Source organism: Solea solea, chromosome 6 (genome assembly GCF_958295425.1).
Source record: "Solea solea chromosome 6, fSolSol10.1, whole genome shotgun sequence".
In the NCBI taxonomy this organism is placed as follows: Eukaryota; Metazoa; Chordata; class Actinopteri; order Pleuronectiformes; family Soleidae; genus Solea; species Solea solea.
The window spans coordinates 19,459,923-19,478,090 of NC_081139.1; the positions used below are offsets into that span (position 1 = coordinate 19,459,923).

At 40.1% G+C, this 18,168-nt stretch overlaps 1 protein-coding gene across 3 annotated transcripts in view; it reads right to left on the reverse strand.

Moving 5' to 3' along the window:
• Positions 1 to 18,168, reverse strand: part of LOC131460789 (arf-GAP with coiled-coil, ANK repeat and PH domain-containing protein 3-like) — a 74,268-nt gene that overhangs the window by 24,430 nt on the left and 31,670 nt on the right. For all 3 annotated transcript variants that reach the window (XM_058631575.1, XM_058631574.1, XM_058631576.1), the window contains exons 2-7: positions 12,450 to 12,507; positions 8,801 to 8,920; positions 7,584 to 7,637; positions 3,025 to 3,083; positions 1,230 to 1,413; positions 979 to 1,023 (exon numbers count right to left, since the gene is read on the reverse strand). In XM_058631575.1, the coding sequence (XP_058487558.1) occupies positions 979 to 1,023; positions 1,230 to 1,413; positions 3,025 to 3,083; positions 7,584 to 7,637; positions 8,801 to 8,920; positions 12,450 to 12,507 (520 nt within the window). The remainder of the gene's footprint in view (positions 1 to 978; positions 1,024 to 1,229; positions 1,414 to 3,024; positions 3,084 to 7,583; positions 7,638 to 8,800; positions 8,921 to 12,449; positions 12,508 to 18,168) is intronic.

Consider the following 18,168-nt stretch of genomic DNA (forward strand, 5'->3'; position numbering starts at 1 on the left):
CTAATCTGCCCATCACATGGCAGCAACTCGATGCATTTAGTCACGTAGATACGGACAAGACGAACTGCTGAAGGTCAAACCGAGCATCGGAATGAGAAAGTACGGTGATTTAATTAACTTTGAATGTGACACGGTGGTTGGAGTATTTCCAGCAGATCAGCAGAAACTGCTGATCTACATCTACAACCATCTCTGATCTGAAAAGGAGAGAATACGCCCACTGCAGTGAGCTGCTGTCAAAAATACCTCATTAATGCTAGAGCTGCAACCAACGATTATTTTCATACTCAATTCATCTGTCAATTATTTTCTCGATTAATCAAGTAGTTGTTTACGACATTCTTAAATGTTTTGTTTTGTCCACAAACCAAAATGATTCAGTTTTAATGATGTCTTTGTTATATTGAGCAAAGAAACCAGATATTCACATTTAAGAAGCTAAAAATCAGTAAGCTTGTTTTGGCAATTGAAAAAAACACTCAAACCGATCGATGATCAAACTAGTTGGTGATTAATTTAGTATTCAATTAAAAATCAAATAATTGATGCAGCCCTAGTTGATGCAAGAGGTCAAAGGAGAACAGCCACACTGGTTCAAAATGATAGAAAGGAAACAGTGACTCATAAAATCGACATATACAGAGGACGATCTCAGAACGCACAACATGTCCAACTTTGAAGCAAATGGACGACAGAAGCATTAGACCACACCAGGTGCCACGTCTGCCATGTTATAATGTGTCCTGAGTATCTAATAAAGTGGCTAATGTGTGTCATTTCAATTCAAGTCAGTTCAAATGATGAATTTTGTCCCACACGGGACAAAAGAGCAGCAGAAAAGACAACACACAACCAGGCAAGTGCATCAAGAGCCAGTAGTTAGTACAAATCATAATAAAACAATACAATATGATAGGAAAAACAAGATTTAAAGATTTTATGAATACAATGATATGCAGGTACAAATCTGTTACTCACAGCATCCAGGATTTCAAACTTCTTTCTCGCCTGAAGAACATTAATCTGCAAAGAAAAAAAGGTTGTAGATTAAAAGAGATATTTCAGATTAGTATCAAGGATTGCATTGTTTTTGGATTAAGTTTGGGCCACATGTTTGGTGCAGTGGTTAGCGCTCTTGCCTTTGCAGCCTTTGATTAATTCCATCTATTGGATAGTAATACAGCTGTGTTTTGTGTGTGTGTGTGTGTGTGTGTGTGTGTGTGTTTCACCTGTAGTACATAGTCCAGCGCCAGGTGCCTGAAGGCTTTACGGCTGAGGATGAGGGCCTGCGCGGCCTCCTCTGCCTCGTGGACTTTGTTCCTGGGCGCCTGAGCGTTCTTCACCTGGGCCAGCTCCATGTCCTCACGGACACGGTCAAACTGCTTTTTAGTGTCCTTGAATTTACGCACATCCCTAAAGGACAACGAGGAACATGAACAAGGAGGCCATTTACAATCCAAACACATTAAATGTGTCTATGACGAGCAGGAGAGCAGGAAGGTTGTTTTCTATGTCACCTACATGTGACCAAATAATGTCAAAAGAGCCGTTTTTCTCAATATTCCCATTGGATTTTAGACTTTGCCACGCATTTAAATCCTCTTTTAAATCTTTCTGATGACTCAATGAAGCACTGTATCAGGTTGTCAAAGTCTCTCTGCCTCTTTAAATATAAATGTTACTGTGGCTTGCTGTATGAGCCACAGTTTTACTGGCTGATTGACATCATGTCAAAAGCATGAATGAATGAATGAAAGAATGGAGAATTCACACTGAATTATTTTTTACTGAAAAAAAAAGTGCACACAAACATGTTTCACCAAGAGCACGGTCAGAACTATGAAAGCATGAATGAATGAATACATAAATGGATGGATGGATGGATGTATATAGAATTCACAATCTTTTCCCTCACATCTTTCTTCCCATCCTTAACACAACTTCTCTTTATCTTATCATTTTAAATCACAAACACTTTTGAGAAAGTCAGATGTTTACTTTGTAGCTTTATTTGCTTTTCTTTGTATATTACATTGTATATTTGTAGACTCTAAAATTTCTACTATGAGCTAAAGTTTTTTCCAGACTTTTTCAAGACTTTCACACAAAATTCCAGACTTCTCAAGGCCTGGAAAATGGCATTTTAAAATTCCAAACTTTTTATGACTTTCATCACCTGCACCAGCACCCTGTGTGTCACTTCAGCTGCGAGTGGTCTGTCAATCAAAACAATAACAAAACGCTTCTCCCGTGCGTGTGCACTCTAATGAGAGATCTTTGGTTTTTCCATATTTTAATGCAGAAATGTTGCATATCTTCTTATCATACACATATGTATAAATTATAGTATGTGGAGTTAGTAGGTTTTTGTTAACAGTGGTTACTAATGTAGAAATGACCTATTATCAATCTTGTTTAAAGTACCTTAAGTATCATACCAGAAAATGACTTTGGTAGAAGTTGAAGTCATTTTTATAATATTACTTAAGTAAAAGTCTTAAAGTATATGACATTCACTGTACTTAAGTATCATGAATATTTTTTATTATTTTTTTTAGTAAGTTTTAGAAGTAAAAGTATTAAAAAAAAATGAGGAATAAGGATTGAACCAAGGTGGCTCAGTGGTAGGGTGAGTTGTCTTTCAACTGGAAGGCTGTGGGTTCAGTACCTGGCTCTGCTAGTCTATATGTGTCCTTGAGCAAGACACTTAACACCATGTAGCAGCATTTGCATGGATGTAAACTGTAGTGTAAAGCAGCTCATCAAGACCAGAAAAGCTCTATATAAATACAGACCATAATACCAACTCTTCTTCTTCTGATTTTATTTGGTAGTAACGAGTAACAAAGATAGTTAGAGGAAATGTAGTGGAGTAAAAGCAAAAGTTGCTAGAAATACAAATAACAAAGTAAAGTACAGATATGTACATTTTCTACTTAAAGTACAGTAACAACGTATTTGTACTTTGTTAAGTTACAACACCGCATATTACATCTTTCAGTGAATATTATGAAAAGTACTCACTCTTTAATGAAGGTGTGAAGCTGCTGCTTAATGGAGCGCTGAGCCTGGTCGAACAGAATCTGTGGACGTGAAAACATGAAGACATGATAAGAGCTGGACAGGGTGAACTGTCAGGATATGTAGTGTCCACAAAACACCACACGATGGCAGTATGAGCCGTTACACTTGGTCAGTGACAACACCAGGAGCAGAGGAGAGGGGGAAATGGAAGAGAGATGAGGACAAACTCAGCTGCTGCCCCAACAGATTTGTAGCCTCACAGGATTCCAGACGTCTTTTCCTGTTAAGTGTATACGATTCCTGCTCTGCTTCCTTCCTCCTTTCGCCCCCCTTTCCTGCTTCCTCGCGATTTTCTGTGCATGTTGTATCTCTATGTGTATGTTAGGATCAGCAGCTGCTCTGCATCAGGACATGGACGTTTTCTTCCATCGCAACATTTCTGATCATACTCTCAGTAAAATGGCTGCTGATTAACAGATCAGCCATCTTTAATGGGAGGTTAGTTTAAACTCTAGTGTCCTTACATTAAGTTTATTAAGTTTAGAATTGTAACTATCACTATTTTTCTATTTGATAACATGTAAAAAATGTTTCTTACAGACTTTATTTTGTGGCTTGTGGAGGATTAGAACGCAGAGATGTAGGAAATACACACATGTTGAAATGCTTGGATTAGACTGGGACTGCAGAATATATACAACAATCACAGACTGTGGATTAAACTTTCTATTGGATTCCACCAGTTAATGAACATACACATCGAGGATTATCCTACAGACTTAGTCCACGTGTATGTGTGTGTGTACTTGTATTTATATCTTTGTGAGGTCCAAAAAAACACACGTTGAGACCTCTGGGGTTAAGATAAGGCACTTAGTTGTGATGGTTATGGTTAGGGTAAGGAGCTAGGGAATGCATTGTGTCCTTACTAAGTTATTAAAACATGTGTCTGTACCAGACTAGGAGAGACCAAAACCTGGTCCTAATAAGACTGAACCTAATTTCTGAGTAACTGTTTAAATTTAGGACTAAGATTTAAATTGTTGTTAGGGTTAAGCAATAACTGGTTTAGGATAGGGATACGGTGTGTGTGTGTGTGTGTGTGTGTGTGTATGTAAGCCTCCACCCATATGACGGCAGAGCCTGATGACATCACTGGCTGGTTCTTGTGCCTGGGTTTTCATAAGTGCTCACTGAAATATTCTGTGTTTTTTGTAGGACTACAAAAGTACTTCTCCAAGACTCCAAAGGTCAACGAGGGGTCAGACGTTCCCTTCTTTTATCCCCTGATATCTTTATTCCTGCACCTGCAGTCACTTTCTACACGTAACGACTGTTGTGCAGGAAACAGTCAGTGTCATTTAGTAAAAAAAAAAAATCTAACGACGTGACGTGAGTCAGGGGAGTGCAGACAGCTCAGTTTTGCTGCACTTAATGAAGGTTTGGTACTTTCCAGGCTGGTGTAACATAACCTACACTATCTGCCAGTTTGACAGAACATAAGAAAATCCAACAAAAAAAAAATACAATAAATAAATCCAAATCATTTCCAGCAGATAGACATTAAGAACACATGTGCACTAATCCAAATGTTTCCACCCAAACCTGTTCTGGATTATTGTGGCCTGGGCATGACCCAACTTTGAGTTGTGTATCCAAGCGCTCGTCTTCACAGGGAATAGAGCGACTAAGAGCTTGATGTCTCAATATTAATCTCTGCCGTATGTTCAGTACACAATCAAAAGTAGAAGTACTGATGCGTTCCTACTTCCTCAAAGGGTACAGATGCTTTTTAAAAGACACTTTTGTGCCTTGTTCACTTGTACCAGTTCAAGTACAATGTAGTACCACAAAATACATACAAGTACCTTCACAATACTCTGGTACAGCAGGACACAAACATGAACCACACAATAATCACTTATTGATCGTTCACTTACATGAAGAAAAACATAATTCCTGGGGTAACTGTAAAATGAGCAGTGTTTTTTACTGAAGAAAATGTCCTTGTTTACATTTTTAAAGGAATTGGTGCATGTGTACTGTACCATTGGGTTAAGTAGGTACAAATGTGGTCTTTCTTTTTTTTGATTTCATTCACTTTGTAACCTCTCTGATTGTCAAAATCTACATTTCTGGCTCAATATTGTACTAGTGAGTTCTCCAAATGTGTAGCTACAGGTTCAGAAATGTCTGTGTGTACATGGGAACTAACTAACTAACTAACTAACTAAAAACATGTCATTTTCTTCTGTTTGCAAAACGTCAACATGGCAACTTTGGAGGATTCAAAACAAGACTATGGACTAAACAAAAAGACATAGAGGCTCAAAGACACATTTTCATGATCTTGCAACCAACCTTTTTTTTGCAGGGTAGCTATGAATTGCTACTACATTTAATAATCTTTACTAATTTACATCATAGCCTTTGGTTTAATGGCTGTCACACACTGTGATGTGCACTGATCGTGTATGACCTCAGGGATTGAGAAGAATCTTCCATTTATCAAATTCATTAAAAAAATAAACTAAAGGATGAAATTATAAGACATTATAATACAGTATGTCTACAGAAAAATATAACACTTTACATATAGACACAACATAAAAAAAACAAAGCAAACAAAAGCCTTGAGCCTTTCTTTTAACATAAACTCTCGACCTGCAATACTAGACCCAGTAATTCAGAGACCTTTTACTTTAGTTTTCTCTCACAAAGAGTAAAAGCTGAAGCATCAAAATCTTAAATTCTGTTGAGCTATGTGGCCCCCCACTGGGGTTGGGCACCCCCGGTTGGGAACCTCTGATCCAGAGCAGCAAAAGCTGCGCCGTGTGCAAATGAAGAAGCTACAATCTCGGAAAAAATCTGCTCCAATCCATGTCAATATAATTATAACCGTGCTTAGATTTGTGGTTGGATTACGTCTCAAAGTAAAATAATTGGACTGTCGGGTGATTTTACTTTCCACTTCAGACGCCGTCTTTTGTGTCAGATGAGCTGAGAAGGTGCAGGAACGGGAATCAGTGGGTGGTCGAACAAATACGAGATTTCCTTTCACTGTGTCTTTCCCTCCACGCTCTACATCCCTCCATTCATACTGTCTGCCAGACAAGCTATTAGTCTAATTCCTTGGTGTTTGAGTGGAGGAGTGGGAGGCCTGTGGTGAAGGGTAAGTGAGGGGGGAGCAGGACGAGGAGGAGGAGGATAGATGGACAGGCGACGGAACAGAACGGAAGAGGAGAAGAAACAGGTGTTGTAGAAAACAGCTGAGAAAATGACTGTATGATGAGGATGATGAGGCAGAAATCTGACACAACAGAAATGTAAGACACATATTTTGGATAGAGCGAGAGAAAAATAACAAAGTGTCATTGTAGAAGAGGAGAGAGGAGAGGATTGTGTTGCACTGTTGCAGCTGATGGATTTGATTTGATTTGATTTAAAAGGAAAGAAAAGCTCAGGGATGAACAGGCTGGAGTCTGACGGAGTGAAATGGAAAATATGGGAATAAAACAAGAGAGATTAAAGAGGACAAAATATATGTCTACAAAGTAGACATAATAACATCATATTTCTGTTAATGCCGTTTTGCCTGTGAGCAGTCCAAACCCGTGGAGCATCTCAAAATGTCATAATCACATTGAGTCATAGAAGAAAATCCCTCCACCAAATCCAGTCACATTTGGGGTCAAATCCAGTGTGTGTGTGTGTGCGTGTGTGTTGCCATACACATCTGGTGAAGCATGTAGTTTGAATTAGACACACACACGTACACTGGCCTGTGAGGTCACAGTTAAAGCCTTTGTGTGTGTGTGTACATGTCCTTAGTAGGTTGTGTGGACCATTTGTCAAGCACACCCATCTTTGTGAGGACATTTCCACAAAACCCTAACAGTTTTTAACAGAGGATTAAGACCTGTTTGTTTAGGGTTAGGGTTAAGCACTTAGTTGTGAGGGTTAAGGTAAGGGTAAAGAGCTAGGGAATGCATTATGCATTATTATGTCCTCACTACGATATAAAAACAAGTTTGTCTGTGTGTGGACATTTTCTGGCATTAACACTGACCTTGTCAGGACCAGTAGTCCTCATGGAGACCAAAACCTGGTCCTGATGAGGCAGAATTTCTGAGGAACGGGTTAAGTTTAGGGGTACGATTTGAATTGTGGTTAAGTTAAAGTTAGGGTTAGGCATAAACTGGTTATGGTTAAGATTATGGATAATGCTGTGTTTAGGCTGATGAATGGAGGTCAAAGCATGTATATGTATATCTGTGAGGACAAATCAGAACCAAATGACTTGTGAGGACTTTGGATTTTGGCTGGTCCTCACGTTTTATCACACATTAAAAGGGCTGTTTTGGGAATAAGACCTGAACTTTATGGTTAAAGTTAAAATTAGGCTTATGTCACGGGTTAGGTTAAAGGTCAGGGTGAGGTATTTAGTTTGTGATGGTTAAGGTCAGGGTAAGGGCACGCATTAAGTCTCTGAGTGTCTTCACTGAGGTTGCTGTACACAAATATGTGTAAGATAGATAGATAGATAGATAGAAACCTACCATGTGGTAGTTGACGATTTCCTGGAGTCTCTCGCCACACTTTTCAAGGCATTCCTGCAACGTGGACAACACACAAACACCGTATACTTAAACATATAAAACAATTTAAAGACTCAGTAGTTAGTGACTGTGACACAATTAACGCCTCCAGTGTTGAGTAGAAAAGCTGCCGGGGTGACACTGACAGGAAATCTGCTCCAAATGTTTTCTTGAGAGTAAAAGCATGCAGCAGGTTTTAAATCTCACTGCACATAGCCATAGTCAACTCCCAGTATAAACATCTCCTGTGTGCATGTGGTCACATCGCTCATGTTTAAAAGAGCCAGATGACTGTGTGTCTGGACAATACTGTTTATACTGACTTACTGTTATTATTCCAGTGGGGAATCACTGGAATGTACAAGCAAAGACACTTGAGAGCCAAATTGTTGAGAAGTTGACCACCAAACATTTCTCACAGAATGTACAGGTTTGAGGTCAGTGCTTAAAACGTAGTCTGCAAAATTTATTGGCTAAGTTGCATGTCGCAGCTGAATATCCCTTAAGTGTGTTGAGCCGTGTTTGGTAAGGTACACATTTTTTTGCATATCCATTTGGAATAGTACCAAAATAACTGGCCCCAACCTTCCTTGGAGTAAAATGGTACAGTGCGTTCCGGGTGGCGCTAGACTGGCTCCACCCACGACAGTCAGCTGATTAGCCGACAGAAAAACGCCACAGAAAAACGCCACAGAAGTCAAGTCATAGAAAGCTTCGCATCTTGTTGAGACGAACAGCCACAAACCGAGCCCATAGATATTTATATTTAGTTTGTCCATTGTTGGAGGATGTCATTCTTTTCTCACAGCCCTGGGAGAGAGAACTAATATCTTTGTTCTTGTGGAGTATGTATAGGCCTTTAGAGAAAGGGTGAGAAGTTCAGTCATCCATGAAGGACTTGGAGTAAAGTCACTGCTTCTTTGCATGGAAAGGAGCCAGATTGAGGTGGTTTGGGGCACCTGGTAAGGATGCCACCAGGGCGCCACCCTAGGTAGGTGTTCCTGGCACGTCCAACTGGGAGGAGACCTAGGGGAAGACTAAGGACCAGGTGGAGATGGATGATGTGGCCAGGGAAAGGGAAGTCTGAGGCTCTCTGTTAGAGCTGCTACCCCCCGATATGATCTTGGATAAGCGGCAGCGATGGATGGATATATCAAGTTATATAATTTCCCACTCACTGATATCATCTCCTCCTTCTTGCACTGCTGGGACAGGTCTTTGATGCCATTCACGAAGAGTTTGTTTGCGCTGACGTAGGCCCTGCCGGCCTCGATCATCCCACTGCACAGCTTCACCAGCTAGTAAGGACGAGAAGAAAAAAGAAGAACATTATCTTTACTTTAAAAATCTAACAATGCTGAATATTTTAGGCTAATTCACAGTGTGACGTGATATTAATCGTCACAATGAAGACGTGACACAATGTACTATCACTAACCAAAAAGATGTTTTCCCTCTCATACACCCAGAATTTCAGCAATATATAGAAAAGGCTTAAGAAGCACAATCTCAGACATCGGTCACATTTTTGTGAGATTTATAGTTCACACACAGGGAGTGATATCAGATGCACGGAGCACAAACCATAATTGTAAACATGTAAAGTTTATTACCAGGTCCAGACAGTTCACAGCAGAGGCATGTGCTCTTTTAAACACCACTCAACCACACTAACTGGCAACCGCCACACTTTCCCACTTTATAGGGAATATGATAAGCTACAGAGTGGCACACTGTCATTACTACTGTCCTCACCCAGCTGTGTACACTGCAGAATCACAACTCTGTGTGTGTGTGTTGGTGAGGGGTGGAGTGGTAGTGGGCTAGTGGGGGTGGGGGTGGGGGAGGATTGCAGAAGCGGGATGGCTGTAAACCTTTAATTAAATCATTTGGTGCAGAAGTTCCCAAGGTTGCTGCTAGACGAGTGTGGTGTGATGATGTGCCGCTCGGCTCGCAGTGAGACTTTTATTCTGTATTCCGGCTTTAGACTTTTATTCCGGGCTGGAAATGAGAACCTCTTCCATACAGGGGCCTGGGTGAGATGTGTGCAGTGCAGGTGATCTATGCACACAGTAGGAAGCACCAATCATAACATGTAGCATACCAAAATGACAGGTAGATTCTCAGCTAAAAGCCTCTACCAGCAGTGCCACCTAAATGAAACACAAGTCAAACCTCAAGCAATTACATGAGCATATAACAAAAACACACAAACCGTGTATGTCCACTATCGTAGGTCTGCTAACTTCCCCACATCAAGCAAAAGTCCAAACTATTCTAATAGTCTGGCTAAAGCTGGAGTTTTAAAATCCATGTAAACATGTTGAAATTGTACTAAATCAAATTTGGACTAACACACCCAGATAATCAGGTTGGGAGTTTAACTACTATTACTTGTATAAAAGGCCGCAACTAACTATTATTTCTATCAACTATTAATCTATTGATTATTTTCGCAATTCATCAAGTAATGGTTTGTTCCATAAAATGTCAGAAAAGCATGGTTCTAAACCTAAATCATGACACAAATTACAATATAAATCAAGACAAAAGATAATTTGTGCATATTGTCGCGACTTATTTACAGCCATAGCTGTAGCAAGACTTCTGACCCAGTCTTTGGGAGTCACTGGTGTACATGTGTCATGTGCACACCACAGACACGGTGATGAATCCATGTACAACAGTGCGATGCCTGCTCTGCACTCGTTGCTGCTGCTGCTGCTGCTGGTCTGGCAACATATCTGTCAACAAATTGGCTGGTCGAGGGAATCTGATCTCATCTCGTGCCGCTGTAGTAAGCCCTCGGGGTCTGAACGTGGCCATTATAGGCACAGTGTACGTGTCAGGATTTGTTGATTAATGGACTGGAAGAACCATGGGGGTCCACTTGCTCTCACAATGCCACATCTGGTACCACATGACAGACTTTGCAGCGTTAATCGACCGAAACAGATACAACAGAAGTCACTGGTGTAGGATTTGACATACTATAAATGGCCCATAAGAGCCACACTTAGGCAAATATACTGAACAATTCTTCACTCTCTATAATAGATAGATACTTTATTAATGCTTCAAAGGAAATGACAGTAGTTACTGCAGTTTATTCATTTCTAACCGCACACACTGTAACATAAAAGCACATGTGCTAGATACTAATACTAATACTAATACCTGTGTGTGTCCCAGACTTCCATGTGACGGTGGTGGTTCAGCAGAAGTGTGACTTGTCTTTCAACTGGAAAGTTGAGGGTTCGATTTGATCGAATATTGATTTTGTGCCAGTCCATCCCTAGGGTTACTAGTTAGAACTTATGAGATGCAGCTTGCATTTTGAGCAGGTAGTTACAATCCAAAGGTGAACTTTACATCCCACCTTCACAATAACATTAAAGTTTGAATAGAAAGTGATAACTGCAGGGTGACTGGCTAAAAAGACATGTGATCAAAAAAAGTTGTGTGAGTGAATGGCAAACTAGTGAAAAGTAGCTTTGAGTGGTCGTCACAACTAAAAAAAAGCACGCTATAAATACAGTTTACACAGAATTGTCCCCTGACCGTGTTGATATTGCATACATTTTCCATATAGTATATATTGTGCAGCTCTATAGCAGAGTCAGCCATTAGGACAGTGACTGCAAGCAGCGTCAGCTGTCATTAATCTCAAACATGCTCTGTGAGATCATCCGTCAGCAGCTCCAGAGCCTCAGTGACAGAGCAGCGTGAGGAGTGAGGACACACTGCTGAAAACAACAAATCACCCTGATTGAAACCTCTCTCTCTCTCTCCCTGAGTCAATCATCTTTCAGTGCTCAGGGTTCAATAGAAGGTCATGACCTTTCAGGGGCTGAAATAATCATGGGATGTGTGTGTGTGTGTGTGTGTGCGTGTGTGTGTGTGTGTGATTGGTGTGTGATTTGTCTGAAATGTCAAAGTGTTGCCTACTGGCTCGCTAATTTAAGAGTGGGGGCAGTGACTGCGCGCACCTATCGATAAACCTGGAGACTGCACCATCGAAGAAGCGTCACAATCATTTAAACAGCTTGTTCATCACTTACAACAGGGACTTTTTCTGGAACAGTTATCATGGTAAAAATAATCACAATTCACAGTATCATTGATATAGATTTTTAGATTTTGTACATGTAAACAGGCAGCACCTCGCACCAATCTGTCTGTATTTGTGCACATTTTCGGAGTTTGCACAAAGCAGATTAGCTAGTGTTTTAGTCCAGAAAAAAGGGATAAAACCACTAATGTTACAAAAACATACTGTAAAATGATGAAATGTAATAAAAAAAATATGTTATAAACATAACAAAAAAACATGACTGACAAAAAATGTTGTAAAATGTTTTAACCTTAAAAAAATGTTAAAGGTCATAAAATGATTGAGTGTAACAAAAATATGTTATTAATGATTATTAAGATGACCGGAAAAATATGACATAATGTAATGTGAGAAAACACTATAAAGCTATACAATTATGAAATACGTTAATGACTTCACAAAAATATGTTAATGACTTCACAAAAAACGTGACGAACATCACCAAAGGTTTTTGCAAAAATGTTGTAAAGTTACACAATAAAACAAGCTGACGTGACTGACAACACAAACAATTTTAAGGTTTTTGAATAAAACCCAAATGTCTGTCTGTGAGTCGACAAACACCGTCCTGACACATTCATATGTATTTGTGTATTTTTCTTCCAAACATCAGTGAAGTTTCAGACGCTGTAAAGCGACCGACACACGCTGAGCTGTATATTTATCAAATATGACGTTTTAATGAGCTGAACATTGTGCAGTGCGGTCCATACCTTGTCGAGCTTTGCCTCGATCTCCACCACATCCGTCTCCACATCGTCGATGCCAGCTCTGCAGAGAAAACACACACAAAAGCCACACAGTTAATCACACGTGCTCCTCCGTAATTGGCATCGCCATTTTCTGAAAACCACCACAGATGGAAAAAAGATTCAAATTCTTGTTTGGTAGCGGCACCGGGATGAGCAGCAGAAAACCACAATGTGACTGACAGACAGATTTCTTTTTATTGTTGTGCTATTATGCAGAGAATTTATGAAATTCACCGAGTTCAAACAGGCTCATGAGACACCATTATCCAGAGATTCAGACAGAGGAGAATATAAATAACACATCATTCTAAGCAAACAAACCTTCCTGACACTTTTTCTTTCCAGATTTTAGACCGGAGAGTGAAGCGGGGGGAAAAACGAAGTGCCATATGAGGCGTGTATGTCGGTATGACTAAATGATTCAATTCAGAAGATGTTCACAACATCTATTTATTTAAATAGATGTATTTCCAACATCGATTTAAACTTCACAGAGTCGTTGTTGTTTTTCTTCTTTTCAGCTAGTACCTTTAGGGGGCGCCAATCAAGAAAATAGTCGACAGATTCATTGATTATGAAAGTATATGTGAGTTGCAGCCCTAAAAATGATTATTGTGGGCTATAATAATGAATACAGAGTTTTTAGTCGAGATTTTGGCACATCTAAAAGCAGCCTGTTATTAGACCTCTGAGCTCAGGATGAGGTGTGAAGAAACATGAAGTTCAGAGAGGTAAGATGGTGCCAAACTGTTTAAAAACAATAATAACATTTTAAAATCAATCCTAAGAGGGAGCGCAACACAGTACTGACCCAGGTTTGCACCAACAAAGGGCAGCCAACCGAAGAACATTTCTTGTGGAACGTAAATGAAAGAAGCCTCTAAATGTGTGGCTCTAAATAGTGTCAGTGTAGAGACGTGTGAATAAAGTTGTCTGTATTCAAACCCCAGCAGTAGCATCATCTCGTCTGCTTTATGTTTTTCCCACCATTCACTGCCAATCAAACTGCAATCAGTCACCACAGTCTCACAGTCTAACGTCAGCCTCGATGGCTGCATCGACAGAGGCATCGCTCTGGAAGATTAGTGGCCACGGCCGAGCTGCAGATACAAAAAAATCAATGAATGACATCATGCAGAGACGTTGACTGTTACTTAGGCAACCATAAGACGACCAGCAGCAACCAGGGAAGGTAACACTGAACAACAATACAATAACACGCAACACTAATAAGTTATCACTTAGTGTTTTTATCTTGTTGTTTATTAAATATGAATATAATGGGATTCGACAAGAAGCTTTTACCGTACTTCCCCGAAGAATTTCCTACAAAAAATCCCACACACACGCACACACTCACTCATGACCACATTTACAGGGTCAGTTGTTATGGTAAGTCCTTGCATGTGGGGCACAAAGGTTGACTCAATAAGTCAAATTGTACATGTTATGTTTCTGGCACATGCACCACCTCCACCATTTCATTGAACAAAGACATCAAGCAAACATCAGAGGAAAAACATGACTGTACAAAATACAAAATACAGAAACTGCTGCACTGACACTAAAGGCAGATTTTCCAAATTCACTCCCACAAGAGGAACCTGAAGGAACTTGTGCGAACTTGTGACAATCAAAAAGAATGTCTTTATATGACATTTAAAGGTGAAAACGAAACATGATTGGTTGAGTTATGACCAAAGTATGTTCCAAGTGTTCCATAAGACAAACAGAAACAGATTTAAACAACACTTTTTAGGTCTCTGTACTTCAGTTCAGTTCAGACCTTTATTGTCCCACAAGGGGGAACTTTGGTTTACAGCCGTGGTTAAAAAGACAGAAGACAGAACACACAAATATTGCAAGCAACCTGATAAAATTCAGCCGCAAGAATTCTTTGTTTAAAAAACCCCTACAGATGACTGTGCAGGAACATTTCAGTAGATCAGAAGTTACTGAAAATACTCACCAAGAACCAACAACCATACCATGTTCACAGTCACTTAAATCCATGGTTCCCAACCTGGGGTCTGAGCCCCCACAGGGGCTGCCAGAGCTCACGTGGGGGACGTAGAGCTTTGTCTGCTCTGAGGTTCTCAGGTTATTAAAATTATATTTTCCCATATTAAATTTAGAAAATCCCAATAAAACACTTTATTATTTGAACTCAGTATTACACAATTTAAAACCCATTTTTATTGTCCACTTTTAAATGACTTAAGCAATGCATTACTGACACTTGTGTGACCATAAATATCATGTCTGAGAAACATTAAAGTACCAAAGTTTCCTTTTTGGTGTCAAAAAGGAAAACTTTTTATCCATATACACTGCGAGAGGAACAAAAAACTACAACTACAACTGCTGTTTATTTTAGCATATAAACATTTGTAATAATTAACTTTATTCTTTCAGTGTGTGTACTAGTTTGTCTTGAACACAAGCAAAGTGAGGCATGGAAGTTGGGAACCAGGTTGTCTCAACCATGACATACCTAAATGAGTTGAGTTGCTGCCATGTGATTTGCTGATTCGATATTTGTGTTAACAAGCAGTTGAAGAGGCGTACCTCATAAAGTGCACCACCAATTCCTTGGAATGTGACTCTGTTAAAGTAAAAAGAACACGATGTTTCTCCTCAGATAAATAAATCTAAACGTATTCTCAAAGTGCTCATGCAGGATCAGCTGGATTTTTCACGGCTCAGGCCAAGAATCGGCGTCACACCCTGCATGTGCTGGAACATGTCGATAGTTAACTAGGAAAAAAAAAAAACGTGGGAGACGATGATCTCATCACACAAGCTCAACCCCACCCTCAGCTTCGGCTATTCTACTTGTAAAAACACCGTGACAGCTGATCTGATTCGCGACAGGAGAACATTCAGAACATGTGAACCCTTGAACAACAGCAGCACATGGTTTCGTTTTTTTTCTTCCCTCCAAAGGTTGCGACTGTCTCTGCTTCAGATGGGAAGTGCACAGCGGGGTCATCGCCGCTTCACCACCTGCTCCAAAGAACAACATTCCCAGAATTCCTTTCTGCTCCTGAGCATTTGTACAATGCCGGGAGATGCTTATTTTTGACTTGTGGCTGTTTTGCACTTGTCTTCTTGTCTCACACAGTGTTTATAAAGACAGCGCTGTATCTCTGGACCGCAGCTCTTGTGTGGCCTGCACACAGCTGATTTATATTGTTTCAGAGAGAATTAGTGCTGGGAAAACAGAGGTGATGAGAGCTAAAGCATTTTCATTAAGCTGTCGGTTTAATTTGTAGCACTTGTGTCGTGGAGAAATTTCTGGCATGGAGTCCAATCTATCAAACTGGCTCACAGTTCCTGCTTTTCTGCTGTGTGTAAATTAAAAATACATCACACACACACACAGGTTTGCACAGCTATCCTTGTAAGGACTCCATTCATTTGATTTCCATTCATTTGGATGGCCTAAAACAAAGCTTTATCCCTAACCTTAACCATAACCAGTTAATGCATAACTCTAAACTTAAAGTAACTACAACTTAAATCTTAACCCTATACTTAATCAGTTCCTAAGAAATGATGTTCTGCCTCATTAGGACCAGGTTTTGATCCCCATGACAACAACTGGTCCTGACCTGACAAGGTCATGCCACAAAATGTCCTAAAGAGGTAACAAATACAAGCATACACACACACTATTTTAGTGAGGACACAGTCCCTAAACATAACCCTTAACCTTACCTAAACCCACTTGTAACCATAACCCTAAAACCACAAGGTCAAAATATCCTCACAATCACAGGTTTGTACAATTTTGGACCTCACAAAGATATAAATACAAGTAAAAACATGCATATTTGTACTTCATTCATAGTGAGGACCCTCACATAGGCACATAATCCATTCCCTAGCCCCTTACCCTAACCTTAAATGTCTAACCTTAACCCTAAAACCAGTTCTTAATACCCAAAAAATCCTCTGAAGATGTGAGGACCAGACACAATGTCCTGACTCTGTATGGTATATACAATGTTTGATCCTCACAAAACCACAAATACATGAACACTCACACATACACACAGCATAGCACAGCTCCCCTAAGCAGGGAGTCAGATCCAACATGCATCATGTTCTCCATTAAGTCACTCTGAACCAAACACATTCAATGTCAAACAGCTGTTCAATGTAGAGGATAAGCTCATTACAAGCGTGTCGTGTTTCTTGCGGCACACACTGCCAATAAGTACTCGCTGACATTTGATTGCATTTACCACAGCCGCTCGATGCTCTGGCCGTTAGAGTTTAACTGCAGGACAATAAAAATGTGAGTGTTGGTTTTGTGCTTTGGTCCCGGCCTGGACTCTCAAGTGTTTTCTCAGCTGGGAGATTTGTTTGAGGGTTTGATCGTTTTCTAAAATCGGTAAACTAAGAAAATTGCCAAATCAGAGCTAGAGGCAATCGTGTGTGTGTTTGAAGAGTACAGACATGCCAGCCATTTTATTAGGTACACCTGTTCAACCGCTTGTTTAGTTGTGGATTTATTAAATGTATTTGTGTAGAGTGTACAAACTATGTTCATCTCGGGAAGAAGAAAGATGCTTTGTACCAGATTTAGATACTAGCTAATTCCCAAGTTGGATAGACATAGTCAAATACAGAGCACACACACACACACACACACCCTCACTCTTGTTCTTATGTCTTAGTGAGGACACATCATTGACATAATGCATTCCCTAGCCCCTTACCCCAATCTTAACTATCACAACTAAGTGTCCAATCTTAAACCTTAACTCAACCCTAACCTAAACCCAATTGTAACCATAACTCAAACCAGGTCTTAACCCTTTTAAGTTGTGGGGCCAAGACAAAATGTCCCCACAAGGTCAAAAGAGATATGAATACAAGTACACACACAGCACACTGAATAAAGGTAGGGTAGTGTAAAATGTCCAAATATGAAATACATTAAATGCAAACATCTAATTAGCCAATCACATGGCAGCATCTCACTGCACTTAGGCGTATAGACACGGTGGAGAGGATGTGCTGGAGTTTAAAGTGGGCATCAGAATGAGGAAGGAAGGTGATTTTGAATGTGGCACGGCTATTGGCTATTAGTCAGAAACTGCTGATCTAGTGGAATTTTCACATTCGACCATCTCTGGGGTTTACAGAGACTGGACTGAAAATATCCAGTGAGCAGCAGTTGTCTGGGCGAAAATATAACTCGTAGTAGTAACCACTTGTTTACAGAGGACCATCACAGTTTGAACCATTAAAGCAGATTCAGACTTCAGACCACACAGGATGCTACTCCTGTCACTTTATTATTGTCCTGTCGTGTACCTAATAAAGTGGCCAGTGAGTGTGAGTGTATGTTTGTCCTTATTCACCACCACCCCTGTAGTATATCATATTCAGCTATTCATTTTCCTCAGGCTGAATGCATTAGAGAGTTATGGGATTAAAGCGAAATGGCCTAAGACTGACTCCCACAGAGGATTATGGGTAACGTGGCGAGACATAATGGTTACATGTAGATGGAAATTGTGTTCCAGTGCCGCCTGCTTTGTGTGTGTGTGTTTTTAAAGATTAGATAAACTCATTTTCGCTGTTGTAATGGTGATGGTGATGATGATGGAGAAGGGGGGGTGTGCTCATACTTGCAGCCAGTGCTAACATACTGTACACAGTCTGA